The sequence below is a fragment of the Lissotriton helveticus genome, chromosome 3_1, assembly GCF_964261635.1.
Source record: "Lissotriton helveticus chromosome 3_1, aLisHel1.1, whole genome shotgun sequence".
NCBI classification, from domain to species: Eukaryota; Metazoa; Chordata; class Amphibia; order Caudata; family Salamandridae; genus Lissotriton; species Lissotriton helveticus.
In genome coordinates this window covers 1,676,418,449-1,676,440,434 of record NC_136061.1, presented here as the reverse complement: position 1 = coordinate 1,676,440,434, position 21,986 = coordinate 1,676,418,449, and the positions used below count along the sequence as shown (strand labels likewise).

Below are 21,986 nucleotides of genomic sequence, written 5' to 3'. Positions count from 1 at the left end.
TCTCTCTAAATTGGGGCAACGGTGCAATGTTCCCACTCCCAGTGGTGCAACTTAATGAGCTTACTCGAAGACTGATTAATGCTCTCCCTGTACGGCCACAGTTCACTTAACCCCAAATATTCAATAAATATCTTGAAAACCTGGAGCCAAGGTAATTTCAACAATCCCAGAGAGTTTAAGATGTTGGTCAAGCAATCCCTACACTGTTTTAGATCTGGGACAGCTCAGATCCGGATCAAGAACAGACATGGCTTTAGTTTATTTAGGACCCTTAAAAATTTTCAGTTTAGGTCTACTCTAAAATGTACTATAGGAGTACTTTGGGGTAATTTCAGGAAAGACCACTCAAATTTGTTCTAAGTCACTTCCAGCTGGTCAACATTAATATGGCCCCACAGTTCCATGCCTGACACTGCTTGTGCTTGCCATATTTCTCTTTCCTTTCTGTGTCCATCATTCCTGAAGCTTTGTGTTCAAGTGCAGAGGTGGTTTACAAGGAAACAAGAGAACCTTAGGAGTCGAGAGGGACCAACGGCTTGCAATTTGTTTATAAAGACAGTGGCCCCTATCACAAACATTTCTTAAAATATAGCACAGAACTGCAATGAGAACCATGTAGGTTTTTCAAATAAGCAATTTGTATTTATTTAAACAGTTATTACGACAAGGAAACAAAGTATAAATAAGGTGCAGTAGGTAAAAACGGGGTTGGAAATCAACAGATTTCCAGACCGCAGGCAATTACTCGTACAGTGACTTCACACATATATTTACAACAGTCACATTTGTAAGAAACATCTTATGCTCCACATAAATCATGCAATAAGCAAACAAATGATGGACAGAATGCTAAATGAATCCTACCTTCACCCCCAGTCAAAAGATCTGAGTTAAATCCATTGCACTTTTGCTCACTCCACCACCCCAGTTTGGACCCAGCTATATACAAATCAGTCTTGACACTGTGCCTCATGGTAACAGTCCAGCCCGAACTGCCAAGCCAGGTCCTCCCTGGGCCGGAAACAAGCATCCTAGGACTGGTTTGGGGTATTACCCTCATCAGCCAGACTAGTTTGAATCCAGTGGCAAAGTGAGCAAGGAACCTATGCCCGGGCATACCCAGCCCACTTAGGGTGAAAAGTGATATGCAAACAAATGATGGACGGAATGCTAAATGAATCAGACATTCTCCCCCAGTCAAAAGATCTGTGTTGAATCCATTGTTCTTCTGCTCGCTACGCCACCCCAGTTTGGACCCAGCTATATGCAAATCAGTCTTCACCCTGTGCGTCATGGGAAAAGTCCAGCCGGAACTGCCAAACCAGGTCCTCCCTGGACCGGAAACAAGCATCCCAGGACCGGTTTCAGGGTATTACCCTCATCAGCCAGGCTAGCTTGAATCCAATGGCAAAGTGAGCAAGGGACCTATGTCTGGGCATACCCATCCCGATATACAAACAAATGACAGACGGAACGCTGAATTAATCATACATCACCCAAGTCAAAAGATCTGGGCTAAATCCATCATTCTTCTGCTCACTGTGCCACCCCAGTTTGGACCCAGCTATATGCAGCTCAGTCTTGACTCTGTGCCTCATGGGAACAGTCCAGCCCGAACTGCCAAGCCAGGTGCTCCCTGGACCGGAAACAAGCAGCCTTGGACCGGTTTCGGGTATTACCCCTCATCAGCCATGCTAACTTGAATCCAGTGGCAAAGTGAGCAAGGGACCCACGTCTGGGCATACCCATCCCGCTTAGGGCAAAAAGTGATATGCAAATAAATGATGGGCGGAATGCTGAATGAATCATACATTCACCCCCTGTCAAAAGATATGGGTTGTCTTGTATCCATCTTTCTTCTGCTCACTATGCCACCCCAGTTTGGACCCAGCTATATGCAGTTCAGTCTTGACTCTGTGCCTCATGGGAACAGTTCAGCCCGAACTGCCAAGCCAGATCCTCCCGGGACGGAAACCAGCAACCTGGGAGCGGTTTCGGGGTATTACCCCTCATCAGCCAGGATAGCTTGAATCCAGTGGCAAACTGAGCAAGGGACTCACGTCTGGGCATATCCATCACGCTTAGGGAGAAAAGTGATATGCAAATAAATGATGGACAGAATACTGAATGAATCATACAGTTATCCCATTCAAGAGATCTGGGTTGAATCCATCGTTCTTCTGCTCACTACGCCACCGCAGTTTGGACACAGCTATCTGCAAATCAGTCTTGATCCTGTGCCTCATGGAAACAGTCCAGCCCGAACTGCCAAGCCAGGTCCTCCCTGGACCAGAAACAAGCATCCTGGGAGCGGTTTTGGGGTATTACCCCTCATCAGCCAGGCCAGCTTGAATCCAGTGGCAAAGTGAGCAAGGGACCCACGTCTGTTCATACCCATTCCACTTAGGGCAAAAAGTGATAGCTTTGTTCAAACTGGAATGGCATGGTGAGAAAAAAAACAATGGATTTAGGCTTGGATCTATGTACTGGGGTGAATGAATGACATTGTTCTGCATTCTGTCCATCAATTGTTGTTTTTGAATTTTTTACCCCGAGTGGGGCTGTTTTGCCCAGGTGTGGTTCCTGTGCTCCCTTTGAGACTGGAGTCAGGCTATCCTGGATGATGAGGGGTGAAACCCTGAAACTGGTCCTAGGATGCTTGTTTCCCGTCCAGGGAGGACCTGGCCTGGCAGTTCGGGCTGGACTGTTCCCAGCGAGAGATTGTGTACTTCTGACGGGCTGCGTACCCTGGTTAACGATGTGTGGAAGGGCTGTGTTTAGAGTGTGATATAAGCCATGTGTGAAGCGCATGCGTGCAACCATTAATGTAGGTGAATTGTCAACGCCCTATTGGAAGGTGCAATTAGGTTGATGGGAAGAGCAAAATTCTCAGAGTAGTTGTGTGTCTGGATATTTAAAGCATAAGAAATATCAATATTTTGCAAATGAGGGGAGTACAAACTCGTGAGCCACCATAAATCATTCGACATTTGCAGAGGTATCATAATGGTAAATCTCCAAATGGGTGTACGATCCTTGATATATACCGGAGTGATGAGCCACATACATAGAAGCTACAATGCTGGTCTGAATTATTAGAGGTATAGAATCATAAAAAATGATAGGGAAGAAGAAGGCATGGGAAATTGCAGTTGGTATTATTTACAATATATGAAGTGTGTTCCATTATTTTCAGTTACATGAGAATACAGCATTGACTATGAGAACTGGAAATAGAAAATTGGAAGGGGAGGGTGGAGACAGACAAGGAGATTATACTGTAAAGATATTGAAATTGTCAGAGCTTGTGGAATAATTAAAACAACAAGGCAGTCTTCAGAACACAAATACAGGGATCTTGTTGTATGCTTAAAAGCAGATTAGTCCAGTCCTCCATTCGGTTAAGGCCGGTGTGTAAACTGTTGGTTTGCAGGATCCACTTGAGTTCCTCTTTGTTTATAATTGCGGTGATATCTGTACTTTGAGGTGGAGGATGGATCATATTGACAACTTGCCATTTCAGATCTTCCTCTGTGTGTCCCAAGTTCGTGAAATGTTCAACCAATGGTGCATTTGGTGTTTGACACCACAGACGACTGCGATGCTGACAAATCCATATTCTTACCTTTTGAGTCATTTGGCCAAAATAAATGAGGTTGCATGGGCGCAGAATAGCATATATAACATTTTGTGTATTACAGTTTGAAAAATGGTTCAATATTACATCTATGCTGCCAAAGTTTAATTTCTTGCTTTCAATAGTTAAGTGACGAACACTGCAACCAACACATTTAAAATGCCCAAGTATTGGATGTAGCCCCCACATTTCTATTAGTGTGCAGGGATAACCTCTATTAATAAGTTTGGTTGATAAGTTCCCAGCTTCGTGAGAGTACTCTTGTTTGAAAAAACAATTCCTTCGTATATGAAGGAATTGTGAGAAATGTAGGGAATCTCTTAATGCCCGAGAGTGATGTCTAGGTTTTCTTTTCATTAGGTTTCCCAGAGAGTGTAGTATATAGTTTGTCTTCATAGGCAAAAATGAGTAAATCCAAAAAAGCAATCTGAGTAGGATTATGTGTAAATGTAAACTGAGTCCGTTGCAGTGGGCATTTAACCACTCATGGAACATGATCAACTAAGTCTCGGGACCTTTCCAAATCACGAAAATATTGTCACTATATTGCTTCCATTCTAGAATATTTGGAGGGAAAGGGTTAAATTTGGACAAAATCCTATTGGTTTCGAGCCAGTCCATTTACAGCATGGCAAAGTTAGGAGCAAAGACAGCTCCCATGGAGGTCCCCTTGATTTTTCGGTAGAAGCTGCCATCAAATAGGAAAACATTTAGAGTCAGGCAAATTTTAAGAATATGGAGAATGAATGACACGGGGACCGAATGTGTGCGGGTTCTAGAATCCAGAATACTTTGGAGAACATCAATCCCTTCCTCCTGCGGAATGTTTGTATAAAAGAGATTCAACGTCCAAGGTAACAAGTATATTTTTAGCCTGGTCAAGTTTTAGGTCTTGAACTAGATTGATCATGTTCATGATGTCTTTTATAAACATTTCGTAGATGGAACAAAGTCTTTAATAAAGTTGTCCACATAGTGTCTGAGTGGTTCTAAAATAGAACCACAACCGGATATAAAAGGACATCCTGGTGGGGTATCAATGTTTTTATGTATTTTCCGGCAATGTGCTGATCACTGGTATCCTCTGTGGTTTTGTGTTGAGGTACAGAAATTCATTTTGAGTGAGAAATCATTCTGCTTTGCCTGCTTCTGTTGCAGTGCGAATAAGTGCCTGCGGGATCTGAAGTTAATTTCCTTTAATGATCAGTATTAGATAGTTGTCTATGGATCTCAAATTTATATGGTTCAATGTCCTAAAGGACAATTCCTCCACCTTTATCAGTTGATAATCAGACTGTCATTTCAGTTCACTTAAGGCATTTTTTTCTTGAAGTGAGAGCCTAATCAATTTTAGTTAGAGTCTAATCTATTTTGTCGGGGCTTTTTCTAATTGGTCAAATATTGCGCTGTCTGTGGTGTTTGGGAGCCTCTGTGGTTCCTGAAAATAGAGAAGGCCCTCAAGAATCTTTTTAATATATTCATCAGAGTACAAGGAGGCATGCTGTGTCATGCTGTAGTAGGAGGGCTCCAATGAATGGTCTCTATGCTTACGGAATATCTTAAGGCAGATACAATATCAGTTGGCCTCCAAGTGAGGATTATACCTGGTGTCTTCACTGACAGTAAAAAATATCTTAATGGGAACAACTGGCTCTAGGCACTGGATGGTATTAGGCATTGACATAGCCATGGAAGAAATTACCAAAGTCTTAGCTGAAATAGACAACATAGACAAACAGATAAATGAAAACAGTAATTTTGAAAATGCAAAAAGTCTTATTGAAAAGGTAGAGAAGACAATCTCAGAATTTCATAGGATAAAACAAAATAACAACAACTGCAAAAGTTAAAAGGGACAATAAGAATTATAAAGTTGAAAGAACCTACCCAAATCTAACTGAGGACTTCTATACCAACAGGGGATCTGCAAACCCCAGGCCACCACTCCCTTGGGGAAGATTTAAAAGACAGAATACCATTGTGGGTTTCTTGAACACATTAGGTGAGTCCTCAGCGAACTCTGATTCAGGTGAAGGCCCTAGCACCTCGAGAAACAGGAATAATCAGAATAACTATTTTTTAGACAAAGACCAGGGACGTCCTCCCGATCGGGGAATAGGATGCCCCCCCAGATGCTCTGTCCATCACCACCCCTTCTTGTACCACTTTGTTCGCCATGAGTTGGCAGGTTATGCTCAGACTTGAGTCCCTTGCTCACTTTGCCACTGGATTCAAGCAAGCCAGGCCGAAGACGGCTGAAATGCCAGAAACCGGTCCTCGGTAGCTTGTTTCCGGTCCAGGGAAGGCATGGCTTGGCAGTTTGGGCTGGACTGTTCCCATGATGTACAAGGTCAGACTGATTTGCATATGGCCATGTCTGAACTGGGGTGTCAGAGTGGGCTAAAGAACGGTGATGGATGAAACCCAGATCTGTTGACTGGGTGTGAGTGTTTGATTGGTTCAGATGCTCCGTCCATCACCACCCCCTTTTGTACCCCCAGATGGTACAGCGCACCAGAAGACTGGCAGAAAGACAGAAATATTACCAATGGTAAATGAAATCTGCACATCTGATTCACAGACTCCCAGTATGTCAGACCACCAGACTCCCAGTATGTCAGACCACCAGAATATACAAATCGTTAGCCTCTCTAATCGCCAACTTTCTGAACAAGAAATTTCTTTACTGAACCTTTCCTTTATACAACTCTCAATCCCAAATTCTTAGATCTCCAAACTGAACTATTGAGGCTCTTCAGAAAGATCCGCCAACAGGCATTCTTTATTTCGGTACCTCTGCCCTATCTTCTGTCTCTAAACGTGCTCACTGTTAAAAATCGAAACGTGCTTTTATATAGCTCCACGTTGGAATGGTGGAAACTGCACTTGGGCAAACCGCTGCTCTTTCTTAAAAATTAAGTTTGGTTGAAACTGTTCACTTTCTAATTTAAATTTGTTTTACCTTGCATTGTGCTGAGATTGTTCAAACAGCATTTAAGAAAGCTGCTGCTTTTTAAATAAATTAGGCTGTGTGGAATTTAATCTGTTTACCCCGGCCCAGCTACTTCCGGTAGTTAAGCCCACTCGGGTGCCAATCACCAAGAAGGGGTGGCGTCAAGGCTGCCACCGGCTACTTCATGCCTCACGTGGCGCGCCGAAGGCGTGCCAAAGGCAAGCTCGTCTGTGCTTGTCCATGCACATCTGGGCCCAGGGGCCAGGCATTATGCACAAAAAGTCATTTACTCTGCTGTGGAACTCAAAAAACTGCACACAGATAAACTTAAACGTAATCCTCTCGTTCACCGCAGTTTGAATAAACATCGGATTATGGTCACAAGAATATCTAACCCTGAACTGGTCAAACCCACTCACAGTATATGCCCTTTCCAAACTCATGTGGGAATCGGAGCTCAGAGACTTTCTGTCATCTATTTGAACACCCGCACTATGGTTAAACCGGTTTTAACAGGAGGCATTCATCAAAATCCCTGGGCCTCTCATTTTTGGCCCAATGAACTGGGTCAATCTCCCTCCCCTTCCAGTTCGGCCAAGAGTCTTGGGGTAACAATTAACCAGGATCTCACTATGAAGTTCCAAATTGGGTCAGTAATTTCCACTTGTTTCTTCCATCTAAGGAAAATAAAAAAGATCAGAAGACTACTTAGCCAGGATGCTCTGATTCAGGTGATTCTTGCCATGGTCATATCCCATACCGATTATGCCAACTTATTGTATTTTGGCATCCCTTTATACCTATTAAAACACCTGCAGCTTGTACAGAACCAAGCTGCGCGCCTGACCTCGAATCAACCCAGGAACTGCCATGTCACTCCGCTTCTGAGGAAACTACACTGGCTCCCGATTGCTCAGCACTGCTCCTTCAAGGTTTGCTGACTCATTTTCAAAACTCTTAATGGAAGTAGTCCCACATTTTTGAACAGCCTGTTTATAAGACATGAACCCAAATGCAACCTGCATTCGGCCCATAAGCAATTCCTGTCTACTCCCTCATTTAAACTGAAGAGTGTAGGCAGTGTGAGGATTGCCATTTTGGCCCCCAAACTTTGGAATGCTCTTCTTTCTGAAATCCGCTTCTGCACCGACCTCTTAGGTTTCAGAAAACTTCTTAAAACCTGGCTGTTTTGACAGGCTTCTGAGTAACTCCTTAGGGCACAGGTATCTATCAGGGCATCGCCATGAAACCAACCCGGTGTACGTGCTCTATATAAATTTCTGTTAACATAACATGGACAAACCTTACCCTGGGACCACAGCTTACACCCACATTTGCCCTCCATCCACATTCTCACCCCCTCAGTGTTGTATACTGACTAAAATTAAGACCTTTGAAACACTAGTCCTAATGGAAGTCTTAGTCCTTGAAAATAAACAGAGATTCATGCCTTATAATCTCCCACTTCAAGAAAAAAATGCCTTAAGTGAACTGAAACTAAATGGCAGTCTGATTATCAAATCGGCTGATAGAGTTGGACGAATTGTCCTCCAGTACATTGAAACATATAAATTGGAGATCCTTAGACAACTATCTAATACTGATCATTACAGGAAATTAACATCAGATCCCTCAAAGGAGATTTAGGCACTTATTCTCACTGCAACAGAGGCAGGCAAAGCAGAAGGATTTCTCACTCAAAATTAATTTCTGTACCTCAACACAAAAACACTGAGGACACCAGTGATATACACACTGCTGAAAATATGCCACACCAGGACGTCCTATTCGGTCCAGTTGCGGTTCTATTTTAGAACCACTTGGACACTATGTGGACAACTTTATTAAAGACTTTGTTCCATCTACCAAATGTTTTATAAAGGGCACCATGAACATGATCAATCTAGTTGAAGACCTACAATTTGAACAGGCCAACAATATACTCGGTACCTTGGACGTCGAATTCATTCCCAATGAGGAAAGGGATTGATGTTATCCATAGTATTCTGGATTCTAGAACACACCCACATTCCGACCCCATGTCATTCATTCTCCATCTTCTTAAAATTTGCCTAACTCAAAATCTTTTCCTATTTGATGGCAGCTTATACAAACAATCAAGGAGACCTCCATGGGAGCTGTCTTTGCTCCTAACTTTGCCATTCTGTATATGGACTGGCTTGAAACCAATAGGATTTTGTTCGAATTTAACACTTTCCTTCCAAATATTTTAGAATGAAAACAATATATTGACAATATTTTCCTGATTTGGAAAGGTCCTAGACTGAGTTGATCATGTTTATGTTTACGAGTTTTGTAGAGCGCATAGCTGACCAAGGGCTTCCCAGCGCTAAGGAGCAGGAGAGAGCATATACCAGTGACTCAACCTGGGAATAGCCATGTCTTCAGTTTCTTCCTGAAGGCAATCTCATCTGTAAGGAGCCTTAGTTCTATTGGCATGGAGTTCCAGAGTTTTGGCACCAAATGCGTGAAAGATCTTCCTCCCCATCTGGATCGCCTAATCCTTGTGGTTTTGGTTAGGCGATCTGAAGAGGAACTTAGGGCTCTTTCCGGTGTGTAGGGAGTGATCAGGGCCCTGAGTAAAATTGGCCCTTTTCCATTCAAGACCCTGTGTGCTATGCACAGTCCTTTGCACCTGGTCCTGGCCTGAACTGGCAACCAGTGGAGTGTTTTCAGGGCCTTTTTTGCTGATTCATATCTTGGTATACTTCTGAGTAACATGGCTGCTGCATTTTGTACAAACTGCAGTCTAATCAGCATGTATTTGGGTGACCCAAGGAAGAAAGAGTTCCTGTAGTCTAAGCGCGAGACCACCAAAGACTGTATCACTGTTTTCCGGGACTCCTCTGGAATGAGTTCAAAAAGTTTTCAGAGCATCCGTGAAATTCCAAAACAGGTGGCTGCCAGTTTCCTGGCTTGAGTTTTCATGGTGAGGTTGTGGTCTATCCACACTCCTAGATTCTTTATGAAATTTTATGAACCGGTGGACATCCCAATTCTTTTGGCCATTCCATGGTGACTTTTTGTGGCACATTGTTTCGTAGGTACATGAGTTCAGTTTTGTCCCTGTTCAGTTTTAGCTTGCAGCTTGCAATCCAGCTAGCTACTCTTTCCATGCAAGGAGACACTAGATTGTGTTTCGAGTCGGGGGTCCCCTGCCATTGATACTACCAGTTGGGTGTCATCTGCATATTATACAATTGACAACCCAAATTCCTGGGCAATCTTGGCCAGACATTGAATGCACAGGTTGAACAACATAGGGCTGAGGGATGAGCCCTGTGGCACACCACATGTGACCTCTAGACTATCTGAGAAGTGTCCGCCTTCTATGGTTTGAAAGGATCTGTCCTTCAAGAATGATACTATCCATCTTAACGCACAGTCATGAATCCATGCTCCCTCTAGTCTAAGAATGAGTGTTTTATGATCCACTGTATCAAAGGCTGCACTCAGGTTGAGGAGCAGGACAGCAGCAGCACCTCTTGATCGATGATTCTCTTCAGTTCTTCTTTGACCAGTAGTAGGGCAGATTCAGTGCTGTGTGTGGTCTGAAACCCATTTGGGTTTGGTGTAGTACCTCATTCTCCTCTAAGAACTGGGACAGCGTGTGGTTGACATGTTTTTCAGCCATCTTTCCTAAGATGGGTAGGATCGAAATGGGGCGGAAATTTCCCAGATCTTTTAGGTCGGCATGTGGCTTTTTAAGCAATGGACAGACTATGGCGTGTTTCCAGGATTTCAGCACTTTCTCTTGCCTGAGGGATAGAGTGAGGAACTCTGTGTCGATTGTTAGGATGATGTCTCCCCCCTGTAACAGAATGTGAGTGTCTCGCTGTGTGCCCAATAAAAGCTTGGTGCCTTAAGGGTCTGAATTATCTCTACTCCCTGTCATGGAATTGTAGATGTTTTCAACCTTATTTTTAAAAAAGGCTGCCAGTTCATTGCATGTCTCCTTAGACGAGAATTGTGGAGAGGTATCCGGTTCTATTGATGTGAGGGATTTAACCACCTTCAAAAGTTCTGACTTTATTCTTTCCTGGAAACATCTAGCTTGGGCTATCTTATTTTTGTTGTGGTAGAGTCTAATCTCTTTCTTATATTGTGGCTTTAAGGTAGTGCCATATGATTTCCGCCAGGTTCTTTTGTTTTTTACAGGCTCTTTTTAGGGATGCCAGATGGTTGTTAAACCAAGTTGGTTTCTTTTGTATTCGGTTTGTTCCTGTCCTCTCTTACTACAGTGCTCTGCCTCATTAGTGAGCCATTTGTCCCCGATTGAGTCTGCTAACACTACATCCCTAGTCATTTCCGGTGTATGTCTCTCTAGGGATCTATAAGCTTTTCTGGGATGGTTCTGGTCCATTTCCTACCTGATTTAGGTACAATGTATCCTATTTTTAAAGGTGCGTGTTGGCCAGTGATAGAGGGATGTAGAATGTTCTGACCAAGGCACTGGTGTAGGAGAGGTTGCTTTTAGTTTAAGATCGCTGGTAAATATTGCATCTAAGATATGTCCTTTTTCATGTGTTGCTGACTGCACCCTCTGGCCCAGCTGCATGGCATCGCTGTATATAATCTGTTGGTATTGGGGTCGTTCTGTTTATCTAGGTGGATGGTAAAATTGCCTAGAATGGTTATTGCACTTTTGGAAGTGATATTCTCTGCTATGAGGTCTGGGAAGTGTTCCAGGAAGGTATTGCAGGACCCTGGTGGTCGATAGATGACTATCCCTGAAAAGCTTTAGGTGGGTGATAGCCTAATGCTGAACAGTATAGTGTCACAGATAAGGGGGGTTTAGGTGTAATAGAACAACTGTGTATATCTTTTTATATAATGGGGTTTCCTCCTACAGTGTTTCCCACTCTGTACTGTCTGTCCATGTTCTATCCTGAAGGAAGAGCCAGTGTGAGATTTGGCATAGACCATTCTTTAAGCCATGTCTCAGTTACAAATAAGACATCCAGTTGTTTTTTCTCAATTAGACATCTAATCTCAATTTATGTGCTGGGATACACCTACAGTTTATTAGCCCCATTCTCCATCTTGCTTTTTCCTTTGTTTCTGTTGGATACCCCTTTAAACAGACACTTTCCTCCTACACTGACCATTTGCAGTGGGTGCATGTGATCTTACGTACTGTCAGGTATTGCAGTGCAATTGAGTGGCTACATAGTGGGCTGGAAGCTGGTCTCAGCTGTATCAATTATTTTGTGTCATATCTTATCGCTCCCTGCGTGTCTGGATTGTGACAGTCAGGGTTACTGGCTCCTAGCCCCGGCCGGAGGCTGTTGGGCACAGATGGGCTTGTCTTTGGCACGCCAGCAGCTCTCCCGCTGCACGCGTTCCCAGCTCATCAGCACCTGCATTGGATTAAATAAGCAGCCTAGCAGCACAGCTGTCCCCAGCCGGAAGTGCTAAACCAGAAGTAGAAATGTGCGCTCTGCCCTCCGTACAATCGGCAGAGCAGCCACGACATATCAGAGCAGGAAACAAGGGAATCCTGTATTGTAAGAATAAGTGCCCTCAAGTCTTACGATAAAAGCTCTCCAACCAGAAGCAAGTTTAAAAATTGTTAAAAAGTAACCTTTTAAAAAGCCAGGTGTGAGACACCGGCAGACTCAGGCCCTGTCCGCTGCACATCCGCACCTGCATTGGATTGTTCCATGAGTGGGGTAAATGCCCACTGCAACGGACTCAGGTTTACACTTACACATAGTCCTACTCAGATAGCTTTTTTGGACTTACTAATTATTAGGCAAACTATGTACTACACTCTTCAGGAAACCTATTAAAAGAAATACCTTACTTGCCTACTATAGTCATCACCCTCTGGCATTAAGAGATTCTCTACCTTTCTCACAATTTCTTCGTATACGAAGGAATAGTTTTTTCAAACAAGATTAGTTTCACAAAGTTGGGAACTTACCCACCAAACTCATGAAAAGAGGTTATCGCCGCAAACTCGTTAAACGATCCCTGAAAACAAGCTAGGTACTATCCACTTCAGGCACTTTTAATGCCCAAATCTAAGGCAGAGAACAACCGCTTGGTATGTGTCACCACTTTTTCCCCTATATTCAACCAAGTAAAAAAAGTGCATTCTTAAGCACTGGACAATATTGAATGCAGGGAGTCTGACACTGAATCGACCACTGTTTGCATTCCATATAAACAAAAACATTAAAGATCATTTGGTCAGGGCATCACTCCCATCTCCAAAAAAACCTCCAGCACGGCAACGGAAATGTGGGGGCTATCTCCAACACTTGGGTATTTCAAATGTGGTGGTTGCAGGGTTTGTCACTTAACTTTTGAAAGCAAGAAATTCAACTCTGTCAGCATGGATGTAACATTGAACCATTTTTCAAATTGTGATACACAAAATGTTACATATGCTATTCTGTGCCCATGCAACGTAATTTATATTGGTCATCGACTCAAAAGGCAAGAATACGGATTTGGCAGCATCAAAGCCGTCTGTGGTGTAAAACACCGAATGCACCATTGGTTGAACATTTCACAAAGTTGGGACATACGGAAGAACATCTGAAATGGCAAGTTATCAATGTGATCCATCCACCACCTCGAAGTACAGATATATCTGCAATTCTAAACAAAGAGGAACTCAAGTGGATCCTGCAAACCAACAGTTTAAACGCCGGCCTTAACCGAATGGAGGACTAGACTAATCTGCTCTGAGGCATACAACAAGATCCCTGAATTTGTGTTCTGAAAACTGTCTTGTTGTTTTAATTATTCCACAACCTCCGACAATTTCAATATCTTTTCATTATGATCTCCTTGTCTGTCTCCTCCCTCCTCTTCCAATTTTCTATTTCCAATTCTCATAGTCAATACTGTATTCTCACGTAACTGAAAACAATTGAAGACACTTCATGTATTTTTAGTAATACCAACTGCGGTTTCCTGTGCCTTCTTCTTCCTTTGATTCTATTACTCTCCTAATTCAGACTTACTGTCTTTATGAATCTATAACTCTCCTAATTCAAACCCGCATCCTAACTTCTGTGTATGTGGCTCATCACTCCCGCATCTATCAAGGATCGCACACCCATATTGTTGTGTACCATCTGGAGACTTACCATTATGGTTCCTTTGCAAATGTCAAATTGTTTGTGGTTGCTCACAAGTTTATACTCCTCTCAGTTACAATATATTGATATCTCTTATGCTTTAAATACCCACACAAGCAAATACTCTTAGGTGGCAGCCCTCTGCATATGATGCCCCATTTTCTTTCCCCCAGTCCGTCAGGCTGTCATAAAGAGGGAGTCCCCAGCTGCATCTGGGTCACTGTCAATTTTGCTTGAGGCTATAGAGGATCCTGAGCCATCAGCCAACCACTCAGGACCATCAGAGAGGGAGTAAAAACAGTCACTAGGGTCTATCTCAGCCTCGAGATTTGCATGTAAAGTGCCTTGAGCTTGGGCTTTGAACTGACCTATTTCATCTACTTGCTGAGGTGCTTTAGAGACTTGGGGGCCTTTAACGGTTGGGTGTCTCCTTAGCGGTCCTCCCCCTGCCCGCTGTGCTCCCCCATTCATATTGTCCTGATTTAGGGATGATATGAGATGTCCAGGAGCCTCCTGCTGACACCTGTCCAATGTTTTAGCCACCGCGTGATTCAATAGCTCTCCCTCTTTCATGGTACTTACACTCTCAGCCCCCGAGTGTAGCTCTTCCACCATGCTACTGTGCTGCACAGCACCCTCAATAGCCACGATCCATTACTTTGCACCAATCTTCAGCAGAGCCTGGTATCTCCGCCTTTGCCTCAGCTACAGACTGTTTTCCACCTGGAACACGTAGCAGCTCTAACACTGTAGGTCCAGGGAGGCGTCGTCCTGAGGAAACCCCACCTTTTCCTCTCTCTGCTGCCGTCACATTCTCCGGCGCTGGCCTCACCGAATGAGGCCTCCGTCTTGGACCTTGTCTGCCTTTGCCCCTGCTGCCTGCTGAGTCTGCAATCGCCGTCGGGGTGCGGCCAGCTTCCCCTTTGTGGTGCTGATAGTCTTGGGACCCATCAATGCAGTCGCTCTCCCTTGGCAGTGCTGACAGCCACGTGTATCTAAAGACCAATCTCACCAGCCGATCAAGCACCGCACAGCACGCCTGGAATAGCGCGGCCCCCGGGTAGCCTCCAAGCCCTAATCGGGAGTCAGCAACAGAGCTGGAGATTTCCACATCAAAGAGTCATTGGTTTACCGTCTGTAAGTAGAAACTCTTAATCCCTTTTCCCCGTCACTCCAAAATTCTATTTCACAGTGTTTGTGGCAGGCTCGCTACAAAGGCCTCAGGCGGCCGCCCTCTTGCTTCCCACGCTCCCAAACCTAAACAGTTGCCATTGCAGTTCTTTGCTATATTTTTAGAAATTTTTGTGATAGGGACCACTGTCTCTATAAGGATAAAACACAAGTGCTGAGTTGGCCATTTCATTTCTAAATCTCCAACAGCCAGTCAATGAGAGGGCTCACTCTTGAGGGAGCATCTTGAGAATCCTGATGAGAAAACAAGAGGCCAGATGTAGGTATCCAAATACCGGTCGGTAACGGCCGAATTCGGCCGTTACCGACCGGTATTTGGCTACCGAGATGTAGGGGGACTGTAACGCTGCAAATCGGTAATTTTACCGGTCGGTAAATATACCGGTCGGTAAATTTACCGACCGGTATATTTACCGCCCGGTAAAATTACCGACCGGTATATTTACCGACCGGTAAAATTGATATGTAGGTGGGACTCTTCTGAGTCCCACAAGGTCTACAAAATCGGTATTTTACCATCAAATTGTATTTGATGTTAAAATACCGATTCAGGTGTGCATGCACATGTGTGCATGCACACCTGTGCCATATGACAGGCAGACCTGCCCTTAGGGCAGGTCTGCCTGCCATATGGCCCCCGAACCTTTTTTGGGGGTGCCAGAGGGTGTCAAAGTGACACCCCCTGCACCCTTGTCAAAATCGGTATTTACCGATCGGTAAATACCGACCGGTAATGCCCCATTCATTCATATGGGCTTCAAAGCCCATAGGAATGAATGGAGCATTACCGGTCGGTATTTACCGATTCGGTAAATACAGATATTTACCGATCGGTAAATTGGAACATCTGGATGTTCCTACATACCCCCCTTCTTATTTACCGATTCTTATTTACCGAATCGGTAAAATTCGGTAAATAAGAATCGGTAAATAAGTTTTACCTACATCTGGGCCTTGGGGCCAGATGTAGGTAAAACATATTTACTGATTCTTAATTACCGAATTTTACCGATTCGGTAATTAAGAATCGGTAAATAAGAAGGGGGGGTATGTAGGAACATCCAGATGTTCCATTTACCGAATCGGTAAGAATCGGTATTTAACGATTGTTAACGACCGGTATTTGGCTACCTACATCTGGCCCAAGGTCTCTTGTTCAAACATATGGTTCCATTTTTTAATTTGCGCTCCTGCGGGACTCTTGCAGATCTCTTCAGGATCTACAAATATTTTCTAACCCTAATTTATCAAAAACTACTGAACAGATTCAGACCAAATCACAAAAAGTTCAATCTATGAGCTAAGATCAAGCATCCTAATTCAAAATTTGGTGCAATTGCGTTCAGCAGTTTTTGCGGTAGAGCTTGTTAAAGAAATCTATGGAAAATGAATGAGGATTTTGCATTTTGAGGCCATCTTTTTTTCACAACCCCAGCTTGATGGATCACTGTGAAACGTCCCACAGAAAAACTAGATGAAAAAGCATTAGAAAATGTTGTGGAGATTTGTCAATTTGCACCAAAGATATTAAAAACAGTGCAAACGGAATTTCGAATGGAAATGCATATGTAACTGTAACTACCCAGTGACAATAGTATATAATGAATAAACAGAATAACTTACCCTGAAATTATTTTTGGAAAATCCTTTGAAATAAATTCCTGCATGCACATATGTTCTGTCGACTTGTCAAGGTACACTTGGAATGCTTGAGCATAATGGACTTCATCTGATGCAAAGCTTCTCGGGGAAGATGCCATTGTGGTTGGCTTGTGACAAATTAATGAAAAGTTCAACTTAATGAGAGTTGACTCAGTCTTTTCTTCTCACCTTGTCTGGTAGTTCTCTTATCTGAAATGAAAATGAATATAACTTTTAGAACACAGCTTGGATATTATGTTCAAGCTACTTATATTTTTAGAGTGTCTAACGTTTTATGCTCTCGGATCCATAAGGCAAATATTCAGCTATCTGGTATGAAAAGAATAATGTTATGGTATGATCTTTATTGCTATGATATTTGCAAACTAGGGCTATTACATTTCTTGTTTCATTGAAACAGGAAAGCACAAAGTCTCAAGTAAACATTTGGTATACTAATGTTTGTTGGTGTGACATGAATTCAACTTTAAATTCAATTGTGCTCTAGTAGAGTAATGCTGCCATTACCTAACAGTAACAGTCATTGCCCTGAGTCCTAGTATTCTCTTCGTGACAGTCCTAACCGCATGAAATGGTCTTTACCTTAAGACAGAAACTGTTTAGTGGATTGTTTGGAGAAAGAAAACAAGATGTTTGCTGATCGTTCTTCCTTATTTATGCACAAGCTCATACCCGTACCCACATCCTTTCTCCTCCTTTCTTTGGCTGACCTTCAAATACAAAGCAAAATAGGAGAATTTAGGGGCCAAAGGTAAAAAGGTTCAAGCACTGGGACAAGGAAGATTAGAACTCAGGTTAATGAAGATTACCGGCAAGTAACAGGGTCATTACTCCATTGTCCTTCTTCTTCATACTAGTCCTAATCATGTGAGGATATAATGTAGGTCTAATTGTTTGCGGCATTGAGAATATAAATACATTCAATCATGTTTTGCACAGTTATGTTTTGTAACTTAATTCTTGTTATATTATCCTACCTCTGAGAGTAGATGGGGATAGGAGAAGGTCAAAATGAGGCACTACTGCCTGAGAACCACAGTCGATAAGGATTGAAAGCAGCTCTCAATATCACTGTGGCTGTGTGCACTAGGGGATTGGTGGTCATATCTCCCCCAGAAAAATTACATACCTGTGAGCCACCTGATAGTCTGGCTGTGCTATCACCGATTTCCCTATCATTTGAAGGGAAAACCACAGCAGAGATTTAAAATCATTAAAAATTAATTACGGATTCGATAATTGCAGGTTTTCTGATTGAGACCAACTGCTGTTCAATTCTAATCCGCTCACTGTTGGCCAGACCCATCCCTAATGACTTGAATCTTTATCCAAAATGACAATTTTGGAAAATATTAGAACTCCTTTCTGTGGACTTTCTTGAACCAGCCACTTGAGATTCCTTTCAGAACTATATTTTCATATATTTTTGTTTCCGGAGATCAATAAGCCACTAATGGAGGCAGTAGTGTAGTGTAGTTCCTATATTCCCAATAGGCTCTGCGCATTGGAATAATATCTTCAATAGTATAGACGTAGGACTGTGGTTAACTAGGTCTTCTACTGACGATATTAGACTTAAAGTTATGTGTACCAGCTAGCTCAGAGTTCACTAGAAACTTTCTCGAATAGGCAAGTAGGAGTTTAACCTCCCTGGATAGACAAGAAGGGATTTAGTTTCTGACAACCATAGAACATGACAACTTTGCTCTCCCCTATTCAAGAGTATATCTCTAGAGTCGTGTGAAAACAAAAGACAACTATTTTACTCAGTCAGTACGTGCATTCTTAGTTTCACCAGTTTGTAGAGAATTAAGAGATGGCCGTGTTTCAATGAAAGATGTTATTTATTGATCAGTCTCTTTTCTCATAAAAGAGAAATGAATCGCTATTATTGCAATACTTATAGTTAAGTAAAGTGCATACAGTAAAAACAGGAGTATAAAAAAATACTGTAAAAGCATTGATATGGTTTCTTAGCCATATGATACTTAAAATGGATAAAAGATATACATACATATATACATTTGACTAATCGTACTCAACTGGTGCTTCTAACTACGCCTACCCCGGTGTACCTGGCCTAAGCCTAATACGTGGGCGGGAGTAAGTAAGTAGCAGTTTAAGTTAAGTTTGGTTTGCCAAGAATCTGACTCAAGAATTCTCTGTACGGGGTTAGTCAGTTCAGTACCTGGGATTTAGAAGGCTGGAGGGTTGGTATCTCTGTCTCAGGACTCGATATCCCAGTTACCCGCGAGGGCGGCTGGAAACGCCGGAGGCTGGATTTCTCGGCAGGAGAAAAGGCAGCGTCTCTCTCAGCGCGTCAAAAGGGAGGGGCAGCGTCCGTGGGCTTCCTGCATCAGCTGGGCTCTCCGGCAAGTAGCGCTGCTCCAAGATCGTCACCACTGTTTGTTTGCTTAGTGCAGCGTTGGTATATTTATACCTGAAAGGTGCCGAGTTTGACGTAAGGATGGACATATGACGTCAGCAAGAATGTCATAAGGACTAGTCGTTCTTACATTCTTTTCAGGAGTTCTCGAGCGAAATCAAAACAATAGCTGCGGGGGATTTCCCAGGTCTGCTGGAGGTTTGGTTTGTTTTGAGAACTCGGTGTGCTTTCTAGGGGGCTGGAGGGATAGTGCTTGCTTAATGTGACAGCATGCGCTATGACCTAATCTGAAAACGGGTTTCTGTGCCGTTGTATGGACATTAGTGAATTAATAACCGGACAAGGGTCAGAAATAGGAGTATCAATATAGGTACCTAGATAAACACACTACAGTAGATGCTTCAGTTGATGACAAGCAGAGGGCACCATCAAGATATAGCAGATTGTAAAGTCACCATCTTGAACAGAGTATAGAGGACATAACGGTTTACTGTCTGTAAGTATAGAACTGGATGAACCCTCCCGCCCTAGTAACGCACCAGAAATAGGATAGAATAGGTTCCTAAATGTTTCTGAGAATGAGGGACATGAATCATTGCATATGTGTAGTAGGAGTTCTTCTTGATTTCTGATTGGGAATAGGCAATGGTTCAGGACTAGGACCTTGAATTTTATATGATAGCCACCTTGGGTAATGGACAATAGCCATTTATCTTGTATCATTTATTTCCATTTTCTTAAGAAAGCGTTCATACTGCCTCCCACCTTAGGGCAGTGATAATTATGCTTTTCAGGGCTGTTGCTGGGTGGGCTGGAGAGTGGAGACAACATTTTTCAGCGTGTGCAAGATCCCAGCCCTGCCTTGAAAGGGGAGACATCCATCCAGAAAATCTTGGATTCTGTATCATTGGACAAAGGATTGTTTAGAACATGTGGCTGAAAAAGTTGTAATAATCATCTTTGTTAGCCGATTTTTTAAAACATTCATTAAATTTAGGTACAAAAACCTTTGGACCAAAGTAGATGATGCACTAGATCTTTTTACCAACATCGAGATTCCAAAGTTCATCAACAGAATCCCTCTCCCTGCTACTAATGCACCAGCAGATGTTGCAAAGGATCAGAATGATTGTAGATGACAATAACTGGGCCAACCATTCCATGTTGCCCAAAATGTAGGTATTGTTGTAGGAATTCTGCTCCTACACAGAACTGTGCACAGAGACCCAGGACCTCAGTGAATTGTGGTGGACCAAAAAACTCACCTCAGTACCTAGAAACCCTAACCAGCTAGCATCAGTGTCACATTAGCTCTTCATCCTATAGCAAAGGAACCAATGATTAGACAACCCAGAACATGCGACTTAGGTTATACTCAGGAATGGTGGGAATCAAGAACACTCTTTCGTTTGTTATTCTCATACCAGTCCTCAACAGGAGTAAAAAAGAGACACGGGCAAGTTTAAAATATTTATTTTAACGATGTGCTCTAAGATGCAGTATTTTTGCTAACACAAGCAGACATATGATTAGAAATATTATGATCAGCATTGTTGCAATTCCATGAAACACAAAAGGAGAAATCATGTTATATTGATGGTGAAAACAGGTTCTATAGCACCTAGTATATCACCCTCCCTATCTAGGAACTATGTTTTATAAAATATAGAAGGTCTCTTAGGCTTGAATAGGGGACCCCATACCTCCAAGATCAGCAGGAGTGTATCACATCAGGATCTGCAAAAGGTCTTTCTTTCTGGAAACGGATTTCTTCCAAGTGCCTGAAATCATGCCTACAGTGCAATAATAACGGTGCCAGAATCACAGTTGGATGCAGCTGCATGTGTGTTATGTCTAAAACGTGAGCCAATCAGCCCGAACAACAGGTACCTTGTTATGATAACCTTGGAGGCTTTAGCACTCACTGTGCAGACTAGGGTCGCGATGTAAGTCTAGGGATGCCGAAAACAAGGTTTTCTCATGTGAAGTAATTCACGGAGTCTAACTTACAACAACAGCTATATACAGTGTCATGTGCAAAAGCAGCAAAAGGTAAAATGGCGTTTAAACTTCTAATAAGCCTATGCTAACATAGCAATGTGCGCAATGAGGCTCGGCCCTCAATACAGTATGATTATCTCCTTCTTTAAGACTGAAAATTCTTTGAAAACGGTTGTGCAGCATATGCCACAAATATTCCAGCCCTGATTGCAAAATTAGATGCTGCACTGGAGCGTTTTAGAAAGCTCTCCATCTTGTTGTTGGCAGAATATGTGAAAACAGATGTGTTTGAAGCCATAGAGGATGAAGAGGCTATACTTGATAGAACGGAGTTCACCTTATGCATTTGAGAAAACGCCTCCTTAAACTTCACCAAGGATTATTTTTTGTTGAAGAATCTAGGAGGTTCGATTTGTCTATATCTCTAAATTCCTACAACACATTGTTTTTTGTGACATTCTAAAATGTAAGTTCATCCTTCGTCTTGTGGAGAAACTTGAAGTTGTAGGACTTCCCTTACTTGTTTAAGGAGTAATTGTGCTCCTTGTCTATGTTTCCCTCTTGGCACAGGGTCCTGGTTGTCATATGTGTCAGGATAAATAATGACCTATTTGCCACAGGCAATTCAGGGCTGCTGACACAGCACTGGAAATCATGGCCTGAAAAGCAGCTGTAGATATAGATATACTGTCCTGCTCCTCCTACTTCTCAGGGTCACTGGGGACATTGTGAAATTTCTCTACCCAGGTTTCTCCAAGCAGTCGACCGCGAGCTACCAGTAGCTCTCAGACATTTTCAGAGTAGCTCACAGCCTTGAGTTCATTTTTAAATACGTACTGCTGCATTTTCCTTTTAAAGTTAAGTGAATGCTGTGCTTAGTTTACATTATTATCATCAGCCTGCAAATAGCAGGACCTGATAATGAGCGGTGCTCAGTAAGATTTAGGACCAAGGCTGGAGCACCGAGGTGAAGAACTGAAGTACTGAGTGAGTTAACTCTTAAATAAAAGTCCTTGTGTACTAAGTATTGAAACAGGAAAA

At 42.8% G+C, this 21,986-nt stretch overlaps 1 protein-coding gene across 7 annotated transcripts in view; it reads right to left on the bottom strand.

Annotated features, from left to right (window-relative positions):
* LOC144823715 (histamine N-methyltransferase A-like) overlaps nucleotides 1-21,986 on the bottom strand; it is a 612,337-nt gene that overhangs the window by 476,507 nt on the left and 113,844 nt on the right. For 6 of the 7 annotated variants that reach the window (XM_078682469.1, XM_078682466.1, XM_078682472.1 and 3 more), the window contains exon 2: nucleotides 16,520-16,747. In XM_078682469.1, the coding sequence (XP_078538595.1) occupies nucleotides 16,520-16,656 (137 nt within the window). In that variant the 5' untranslated portion in view covers nucleotides 16,657-16,747. Of the gene's footprint in view, nucleotides 1-16,519; nucleotides 16,748-17,140; nucleotides 17,269-21,986 lie in introns of those variants that run through there. The other variant, XM_078682467.1, reaches the window with a different exon arrangement.